At 38.3% G+C, this 10,785-nt stretch overlaps 1 protein-coding gene across 1 annotated transcript; it reads left to right on the top strand.

Annotated features, from left to right (window-relative positions):
• Positions 1-3,672: 3,672 nt before the first annotated feature.
• LOC136070648 (pentatricopeptide repeat-containing protein At3g49240, mitochondrial-like) lies at positions 3,673-5,401 on the top strand. The gene has a single exon (XM_065780876.1). The coding sequence runs from the start codon at positions 3,746-3,748 to the stop codon at positions 5,399-5,401; it is 1,656 nt and encodes a 551-aa protein (XP_065636948.1). The 5' UTR covers positions 3,673-3,745.
• The last annotated feature ends 5,384 nt before the right edge of the window (positions 5,402-10,785 follow it).

The raw sequence follows: 10,785 nt of genomic DNA, 5'->3' as shown, positions 1-10,785 counted from the left end.
ATTCAAAAAATCTAGAGCTGCAGCAATCACATCATCACCCACAATATGCCAAAATTTTTGGTAGAAAAGAGCATTCATACCATCAGGTCCAAGCGCCTTTGTCGGTCCCATTTGGAACATTGCTGTCTTGATTTCCTCCGCACTGTAATCACTGGATAGAATTTCCTGCATATTAGGGTCCACCTTATGTTGTACAGCATCTAGACATTCTTCCACTCGGTTACTTTCACCTGCTTTAAACATATTTTCAAAATAATTTATTGCCACTTCTGCCACCTCATCCACCTCCTCCACCCACGTATCCTCACTGTTCCTTATCCCTTTGATGAAATTCCTCCGTTGCCTATGTGATGCTTTTGAGTGGAAAATTTTGGTATTTCTGTCCCCATGTTTAAGCCAGGAGACCCTTGAACGTTGCGCCCAAAAAATCTCCTGCTTTCGTAACAAATCATCCAACTCCTTACTAACTTCCAAAAACTCCACTTTATTTTCTTCTGTACACACCCCCCTACCCAAAGTTTCAACCCTTTTCTGAAGTACCTTAATTTTATCAGTATCAGGATGGGTTTTAGAGGAACCCCATGCCTGCAACTCCAACCCACATCCCTCAATATTCTCCTTTATTCTTGTCAAGCCCGACCTTGTTCCTTCCCTATTATTCCATGCTTCCTGGACCACAGCTTCACAATCTCCCCAAAGTAACCAAGACTCCTCAAACTGAAAGCTCCTTGCACTCTTAGTAAAGTGGTTTCGTGTGGGCTTAGTTTGTAAAATAATCGGTGCATGGTCGGATGCATGGGAATGCAGATGCGTTACTGTGTAGTTCGGGTACATTTCCTTCTAATCCTTCGTAACAACGACACGGTCCAGGCGCTCCCTAGTATTTGCCAAACCCGATCTCTTGTTATTCCATGTAAATGGATAACCAGTAAAACCCAAGTCTACTAAAGAACATCTATCAAGCACCTTGCGAAAGTCATCCATCTGGTTATAGGATGGAGGCCGGCTACTAAGCTTTTCATCGAAATTCAGAATGGCGTTGAAATCGCCAATGCACAACCATAGTCCCTCCACAAACGTTGCTAAATGAGAGAGCAGCGCCCATGATTTCACTTTTTGACACGACTCCGGCCGCCCATAAAACCCCGTCAAAAACCATGCAGCCCCGTCTTCTTCTACCACCTTTGCTAATATATGATTCTCCGTAAAGTTTATGACATCCACCTTAACTTCCCTCTTCCACAACAAAGCCAGCCTGCCCCCACCATCTGGCTTCTTTATTATTAACTTGTTTGGGAGCGGTAAATCTCTACAATGTTTTTCAAACCCTTCCTTGTTCAAGCGAGTTTCCATCAAGAAACACACCATGGGACCTTGATCCTTCAACAACTTTCGAAGGCTTCGAACTATCCAAGGGTTCCCAAGCCCTTGGCAGTTCCAACTTAATAGTTTCATCTTGCTCGGCAAGGGTGTTCCAACACCCCCGCCATTTCATTGTTTGGTGACCCCTCCTGTGTCTTCCCTCGTTTGGTTTTCACTGATACTGCGCCAACGTTGTTGTCTTCCTCCAAACTCAGTAAACCCCATTTTCCCAAAACAGACTTAGCCATGTCCTTATTCTCCTCTATTGGCCCACTTTCCATACGCTGAATCCTAGTCCATTTGGGCTTTTGTTTAATAGGCACATCATGCGGATTAGTTATCACGTGCTTTGCATCAGTGGGTAGGACCACCTCTTCTTCAGTAGTACTTGATATCCCCGTTTTAATGACCCCACGGTTAAAGCCCAAAATGTCCGTAACTCCCATTTTCACCCCTTTATTTTCTGCATTAACTTCCTTTAATTTCGTAGCCGTTGCTAATTCTACGCTCTTGTCATTATTGCATGTTTCCTGGACTGTAGGGTTCTCCTTTGCACCAATGTCCGCCGTCCCAGGTTGTTGCTTGCTGCGTTCGCCTTGTTTCGCCTTCCCTTCCTCCTCGCCAACTGGTGACTGAGATTTCCCATGCTTTGGTGGTGACCAAGACCAAGTTCCCCCTGATTTTAGCCAATCACCGTACTGACACTTCACGCTTCCTCCGTTCTTCGACGCCACGAAATACCCAGCACAATGGCGAACATCATGTCCAAGTATACCACAATAGTGGCAGAATATCGAGAGTCGTTCATACTTGAACGTGACCCATGTGCGATCACCTTCAGACCCTGGAATGAACCCTCCCCTCCAAATCGGCTTTGATATTGGGATAGCAACCTTAACCCTCATAAACAAATTTTGGATCTCCTGTTTCTGCCTCTTTTTAACTTCTTCAACCACTCCCAGCCTGCTTCCCACCTCTGCTGCTACTTTCGGAGAAACCATGTCAAAAGGGGCGCCCCATATTTGAACCCATAAGGATACTGTCTCAAACTTAATGTTCATGGCAGTCATACCCTTCTGCCATCGACATAGCATAAGAGCTTGATTGTCAAATGTCCAGGGGCCACCTTTGAAAACCCTTTCCAAGTCAAATTCTGTTGAAAATTTAAACTGAAAAAGGTTTGACCCGACTTCTACAATCTGCACTTCACCTTGCAACCCCCATGCCTTTTTCAGTGTAGTATGAGCTGCCCTCTTATTGTAGGATTTGCATGTAAGAAATTTCCCAATCAAACTTTGAGAACAGCTTTCGATCTCCTCCCTCCTTCCTTCATCCGGAACTTCTATAATCTCCTCTTCTTCAATTGTTAAGTTCATGTTTTGGAAACCTTGAATCACGTCTTCATCCATCTTTCCCAGTAAGCCAAAAAAGAAAAATACAAACCCTCAGGTATACACCAAGGGAGAGCTAACTCGTTGGGTAACGAGAGAGAGAACTCCTGCCACGAGGAGAGAACCTACCTATATATAATTTTTATTCAACTATTCAAAACACAAAGGATAGTGACTAATAAATAAAATAAATTGATGATTTTTAGCTCATCCAATAATATCAAACACATGAGTTCTAGATAACTCAGCTATTAAAATCTCTTATTATTGAATGAGATATCTGAGTTTGAAACCTATCTACACAAACAAAAAAAATAAAAATAAAAAATTAATTTCTTGGTCTTCAATGACAAAGAGCAATCTTTATGAAGCAAAAAATGAATACAAATCTATAGTAAATTAGTAATCCCACATTCTGCGACAACCCCAAAAAAAAAAAAAATCAATAGTTGTCTTGACCTTTAGTTTATAAAAAAAAAAATTTTAAAATTAAAAAAAAAAAATCTAAGGAAAAATGGATTAGAATACATAGTTTTAAAGCTTTTAGGGTCTATTGGAATAGGTACACAAATCTATAGTTTTATAGCTTAGGATCTGTTTGGAATAGCACATTTTTGTTCATATATTTTGTTTTAAAAAATAATGTATACATTCTTTTTCAATAAAAAACTTATCTCCTACCTTTTATTTTCCTTAAGGATTCATATGCGTTTGATTTTTTTTTTTTTTAACTTTAATTATTTTATAAATAAAGTTAGATAAAATACAAATTGTGATTAGTAAAACATAAATTAAAAATTTGAAACACACAAAAAATGTTTTTTTTTTTAATATAGAAAAAATCATTTGTATTTCACATTTTTATTCCTAATGGCACACTTAAAAATCTCAAAACACTCAACAAAACACTGCACACCTACATACAAAACCCTTTCCAGAAACCCTATCAAAACCCTTATCTCATTCTCACTCCCAAAAAAAAAAAATCACCAATGGCACTCTCCAAACTCACCCAAATCAGAATCCTAGCCAGACCAACATACCCCCACCACCCACCACCGCAATCCACCTTCATCTCCTTCCGCTCCCTCTCCTTCTCCTCCCCAGAAGAAGCCGCAGCCGAGCGCCGCCGCCGCAAACGCCGCCTCCGCATAGAACCCCCACTCTCCTCCCTCAACCGCTCCCAACAACAACAGCCCCAACAGCCCCAAAAATCCCAAATCCCCCAAAACCCCAACTCCCCAAAGCTACCCGAACACGTCTCAGCTTTATCAGGCAACCGCCTGAACCTCCACAACCGTATTCTCACCTTAATCCGCCAAAACGACTTGGAAGAAGCCTCACTCTTCACTCGCCACTCTGTCTACTCCAACTGTCGACCCACCATTTTTACAGTTAATTCGGTTTTGTTCGGTTTGCTCCGGCAATCCAAGTACTCCGATCTCCTCTCTCTTCACCGGTTCATCACTCAGGCCGGCATTGCCCCGAATGTCATCACCTACAATCTCCTCTTCCAGACTTATCTGGATTGTCGAAAGCCCGACACGGCTTTGGAACACTTTCGACAGTTTACCAACGATGCGCCCATCAATCCTTCTCCGACTACTTACAGGATTTTGATCAAAGGGTTGGTCGATAATGGCCGGGTTAGTAAGGCGGTCGAGCTGAAAGAGGAGATGGGTGTTAAGGGTTTTGCCCCTGACCCTGTTGTGTATAGCTATTTGATGAGTGGGTGTGTTAGGAGTGGGGATTTGGATGGTGTGTTCGGGCTTTTCGAGGAGTTGAAGGAGAAGCTTGGTGGGTTTGTGGAGAATGGGGTTGTGTATGGGGCATTGGTCAAAGGGTATTTCATGAAAGGGATGGAGAAGGAGGCTATGCAGTTTTATGAGGAGGCTGTCGGGGAGGGTTCAAAGGTGAAGATGAGTGCTGTCGCGTTTAATTCCTTGTTGGATGCTTTGAATAAGAACGGGAAGTTCGAGTTGGGGTTGAGGTTGTTTGATAGGATGATTGAGGAGAATAGGCCCCCGTGGTGTTTGACAGTGAATTTGGGGAGTTTTAATGTGATGGTGGATGGGTATTGCGCGCAAGGGAGGTTTAAGGATGCCATTGAGGTTTTTAGGAAGATGGGAGAGTATAGGTGTCGTCCGGATATTTTGTCTTTCAATAATTTGATTGAACAGTTGTGTGATAATGGGTTGTTGGGTGAAGCCGAGGAGGTGTATGGGGAGATGAGTGAGAAGGGGGTGAACCCGGATGAGTATACGTTTGTGTTGTTGATGGATGCTTGTTTTAAGGCAGATAGGGCGGATGATGCAGCCGGGTATTATAGAAAAATGGTTGATTCAGGGCTGAGGCCGAACTTGGGGGTTTATAATAAGTTGGTTGATGGGTTGGTTAAAGTAGGGAAGGTGGATGATGCCAAGTCATTTTTCGATTTGATGGTGAATAAACTCAAGATGGATGTTGCGAGCTATGAGTTTATAATGAAGGCGTTGAGTGAGGTTGGGAAGTTGGATGAGGTTCTTAATGTGGTTGATACGATGTTGGATGATGATGGGGTTGAATTAACTGAGGAATTGCAGGAGTTTGTAAAAGGGGAGTTGAGGAAAGAAGGAAGGGAAGAGGATTTGGGGAAGCTTATAGGGTAAGAGGGAGAATCCTTATTCAATCCATGTAATCATGTAGAGCAAACAAAAACGATCTGGCATCATTCATGCCTCTTACACTAGCTATATATATATATATATTGAATCCAGATAAATATAGTTATTTCTTATAGACCCTACAATAAGAAGTTAGAACTGCCTAGCAGTAATTTAGGGAGAGGAACAAAAAACCACCGCAAGATATAGATTGCCAGGTTTTTCAAACAAAAATTCCAAGTCAATGTTAAATTTAAAAGATGGAATAAAAAAATATAATCCATTATGACTTCTCTGAAATTTCATTAACTAGATCGGTTTGGAAAACTAATTCTATAGCAATATATGCCATAAATTTGTTACAATTGTGATGAGGTCCAATAATCACAAACTCAATACATGATGAACTAGTATTACAGCTTAGTGATTGAAAATAAAATGTATATTACATAATAGAAAAAGATTTCACCAAAATCATCTCATTTGAACAATAAAATATATAATAATAAATAAATAAATAAAGCCTTCTGTAGTAGAAGTAGATCTGTTTTTTATTAAAACAACAAAAGGCTACACAATCAAAATAATTTTAAATTAAGATAAAATTTTTAATAAATTTCTTAAAACTTTATACGGTTGACATATATAGGACAATGGCATATTTTAATTACAATTATATTACATTATATGAAATATGATTATGATATGATCGATGTATTGAAACACCTAATTGGAATAAACCACAATATTTAACCAAAAAAAAGGATGCTTTTGTGTGTGTCTTAACAGTTGAGAATCTAGTTTGCTTAAACAAGACATCCTTTTCTCTAAATGAATCTAATTCTCTTTTTTTACAAAATAAAGAGACTAGAGAGACCCCCGCCCCCTTTTTTTTTCAAAATATAAAATGCAGATTTAAAAAGAGTTTTAGGGAAGATATAATATACTCTTGTGTGCCCTAAGGTCACAGCTCAAGGAACAAATAAATATGCAATTATTGTGGTTCCATACAATTTTTCTTAATACTTGTGTACAATTTTATTTTTCATTTTCTTTAAAATTTTAAATACAATAGTATGAAAATCTTATCTTGTATCCTTAAGATACTTGTTAACAATAACTTAATTTATTTTCTTATTGTCCTACTTAGGAATGGCAAGAGGGCAAGATGAGATTGAATTAGGGGTTTTATACCCCTCTCTTTAGGGTAGAAAAAACCCACACAAGACGAGTGGAGTAGGTCGAGTGTGAGGCAGGTTGGCAATGTTTTGCTATTTAGCCATTTCTTAATGAAATGGATTTGACATTAGAGAGATAGAAATAAAAGAAACAAGATACAAGTATGAAAGTGCTAAGAAAGTGGGAAAATAAATATAATTTTGTAGGGTCTAATTTCTTTACGTAAACCCAAAGACAATTAATTTGTAGAGTATGGGTCGAAGAACTAGAGTTGACAAGGGGTCACAGCAAAGGATTATCACTCTTTTTATTATTTATTGATCAGTTTCCCATACATTCCATGCCTCGTTTCAAACCCTCTCCCTCTATTATATAGCCACTCTCACTCTCATCTCTACCGTCCACGTGCTCCCCATCCATGAACTTGCTCAAGTACCTGTCACGTCAGGCAGCTTCTTTTCATCTCTGTGTGAGTGGCGGTAGGTTATGAAGCACTGTTCAGAGGTCTTCTCCATATAAATGCGGCCAGAAAAGCTGTTGCAATGCATTGAATACAGTGGCAGCAGCCTTTCCCTCAGATATTTCCTCATCCTTATCGTTCCTGAGTATGTTTTGAGCTTATCTTGATCAGGTGGAGTCCTCGGACAATCAATCAGGCTTTTCCCCTACTCAGTTAGTCTCCGATATCATATCAAAGTAAAATATCTTCCTCGGACAGGTGATGTCCTCCTCGGACTGGAGATATCATCCTCGGACAGCGTTGATTCTCTACAGGAGGATTCCACTTCACTCTGGGCCCTGCACTCTCCGCATCTTCATCTTCGGATGTGAAACAGTCCTTTCCTGGGTATTCGGCCCATTAACTTGGGCCTGACCCCTTATCCCCACAAATTTAAATATATATTAAATAAAAACACACATATTAAAAGTTTAGAGTTCATTTAATTTTATTTCAAGCATTAGTTAAGCTTGAGCTCAATATTAAACAAGATTATGTATTTAAGTTTCGTTCATTTTCTTGTCGAATAAGTTAGAGCTTGTTCGTGAACTATTTGATTAATTTGTTTTTTTTTTTTCCCATATACATTAAAACCATGATTAAATTTTTTTTACTCATTCACAAATTTGTTAATCTTTACTTTGAATGAATTGTTTAAATTATCAATAAACTACAACCCAAACTTATATGAATCTATTTACTAACTTTTAAATATAAAAATATAATATTTATATAGTTAAACCATGCCTCATATCATGGGCTTGATTGCAAACACATTATTATGATTAAAATTTACTCGTTTAATAGTCGAGTTTAAATTCGGGTTTGAACTTAACTTATTTACTACTGACAAACATTTTTTTGAATGAGTTCATATTAATTATAAACAGTTTATTTTATTTACTACCCTAATTTGGGACTAGATGAGATGAGATGGGGTGAAAATAATCTATAATAGATGAGCAAAACTTGTTCCCACCAGTCATTTTCATCTAGATGAAAAAAAAAAATCGCACACAAAGTATAATGGATAGGTGACAAAGATATTTAGCAATCATAATCCTGATTTCTAATGCCTTATTCTTCTTTCTAATTTTTTATCCAAAAAAAAAAAAACTCCTTATTCCCCTATCCTAAAAACCAAATCAAACCCAAGTTAGTAGTGTTTAGATACATCCCAACTTCAATCATAAAATAATCCCTGTCCTTCTCTGCCTCTCTCTCTCTCTCTCTCTCTCTCTCTCTCTCTCTCTCAAATGGAGAGAATGGGTATAGACAATACATACATACGTAAAAAGTACATATATCCATATATTGTAAGAAAAACCCAAAAAAAAAAAAAAACCTATAAAATAAAATTAAAAAAAAAAAAAAAGCCAACAAAGAAAGAAAAGAACATCTTCTTCCACAAAAGAGAGAGAAAGAGAGAGAGGGAGAGAGAGCGAGAGAGGGTAGTTTGGTTCCTGAGAATCCATCCATCCATCCATCCAGTTCCTCCTACCATTCGATTCCTTCCATTTCATCTCCCTCTCAATCTTTCCCATCTCTCAAAATTTCCTTTAAAAACCAAAACAAAGGGAAGAAGAAAACTCCAAAGTTCAAATTTTTTACCGTAAATTTAAGATTTTGAAAAGTGGGTATTGGTTTTGGTGGGTGAGTTTGTGAGAGGAAGATGGACTTGGACAGCATCGAGTGCGTTTCATCGTCGGATTTGGACGAGGATGAGATCCACCACCATCAACATCCCCACCAACAACTCCAACACCCACATCACCACGTTCTTCATCCTCATCTCCACTCTGAATTCTCTTCCTCAAACAACAAGTCCCGCAATGCCAGCAACAACGTTGTTAACGGCAACAACAACAACGCCAACAATATTGTGGGCCCAACAGCTATTACGCCCGCCACCAGCGTCCACGAGCTCCTAGAATGCCCTGTCTGCACCAATTCCATGTACCCTCCAATCCACCAGGTCTCAGTCTTTCCCTATCTCTCTCTCTAGTTAGTGTTGTGGAATTAGTGTTTTGTGCAAATGGGTTTTTGTTTTCGTTGTTGAAAAAATTGTTACTTTGGATTTGTTTGTGGGATTTGATTGGGGATCTGGGGTGTGGAGGATTATTTGGAACTGGGTTTTGAAGGATTTGTTGGATAGAGAGAGGATCGTTGATTGCTTGGATTGTTTTTGGATTAATTTGTTCTGTAATGATATTATGCTTAGAAGAGAATTTTGATCAATTTAACAAATCAGACTTTTCTCAATATTTACTGTGTTTATGTCTACTTTTACTATTCAAATGGATCTTTGTTCAGGGTCAGAAATTTTCATTGCAAATCAATCAGTTTTCTGCCTTTAAGTGATTACATATGTGTATACTCCCTATAAATGTATTACTCAAAAGAACTTGTAGGACACGGACACCCCAGTTTTCCAATAAAGGGAGGGTCAGAAATCTAGAACCAGGCTGTTTGGTCAGTTGGTGACTTGATCATATGAAATGAAAGGAGATTTGATGTGTTACTGTTAATGATTGACTAAGGGTGTAATTTAACATTTAACTGAAAATATACTTGAAATTATTCTTTCCAGTAGACTAAGGGTGCAATTTAACAATTTGAATTTTTTTTATTTATTTTTGGACTTATCTTACTTACTATTAGTTAAAGCAAGGGAGGCTCATATGTGTTTCTGTTCAAACTCTGTAGAGTGGAATATAAATGAAAATTTCTTTACTTACAAATTGGAAGGTTTGAAATGTCTACCTGAATGGTTGGGGAAGGTTTGCTTCTCCAGCTTGTTGCTACAAGACCTGATATGGTAATTATATGTGAAGTTTTTTTTTCAAAAGCAATTATATGTGAAGTTGATTTGCTGAATGTGCAACCCTGTATAGCACAGCTACTTAACCTAGGGATAGTGAGGTTGGAGCTCGTATTAGTTGCCATGTTTCTCTAACTTTTGCATATACAGAATTCTTTAGGATTCTCTCTCTCTCTCTCTCTCTCTAATTGAGAGTAGTCTCATTTATTTCCCTTTATGATTCCCTATGTATCTTAGGTCCCTTAAATAGCTGATTACAGTGCCTTGTTTTAATTCATGTTGACAAAGTGCAATTCAACATCTGCTGCTTGTAATTATGTGTTTTAAATATTGCTTATTAAAAGAACCATGTGCCTTAATTATCAAAATATTTTGCACTGGGAGTCACTTGAAGAGAGGAATTCAAGTTAACGTTTGGGTTTGATGCTCTAAAGTGTGTATCAGCAGTTTTTTTGGCTTGCATTTTTCACGGAAGTTTGATAAGTTGACAGATGAAGAAACTTTTGCAAAACTTTTTGGAGAAAAGGTTATTTGTTGGGAGCTACTGGAGCCTGTCCTCTGAATATGCTGTAGTTGAAGTGAGTTCTGGTTTGTGAGAGAGAAAATGGAATCTAAGGTTTGGGAGGACGTTTACAGGCATCAAAGATTTTACTCGTCACTTGTCAGAAGGAAGTTTGCTAGTGAGGTTATATATCGGAATTCTATAACTCAATGTGTTGCTGAGGTCCTTTCCCTGCAGCATATAGAACTTCTGTGGATAATCATTCAATAAAAGTCAAGGTTTTGATACAACCAGTGGGCATCACTGAAATTGTGAAGTATGGCTTATTATGCTGGTCGGATGGAACTATAGGATATTTCATCTCCTCTTAGGTTTTTTCTTCTTCTTCT

This window comes from Quercus suber, unplaced genomic scaffold (assembly GCF_002906115.3).
Source record: "Quercus suber isolate HL8 unplaced genomic scaffold, Cork oak 2.0 scaffold_249, whole genome shotgun sequence".
In the NCBI taxonomy this organism is placed as follows: Eukaryota; Viridiplantae; Streptophyta; class Magnoliopsida; order Fagales; family Fagaceae; genus Quercus; species Quercus suber.
This window is presented reverse-complemented; position numbering and strand designations above follow the sequence as displayed.

Coding starts and splice junctions, on each gene's coding strand:
- LOC136070648 (XM_065780876.1), top strand. CDS start 3,746: ATGGCACTCTCCAAACTCACCCAAATCAGAATCCTAGCCAGACCAACA.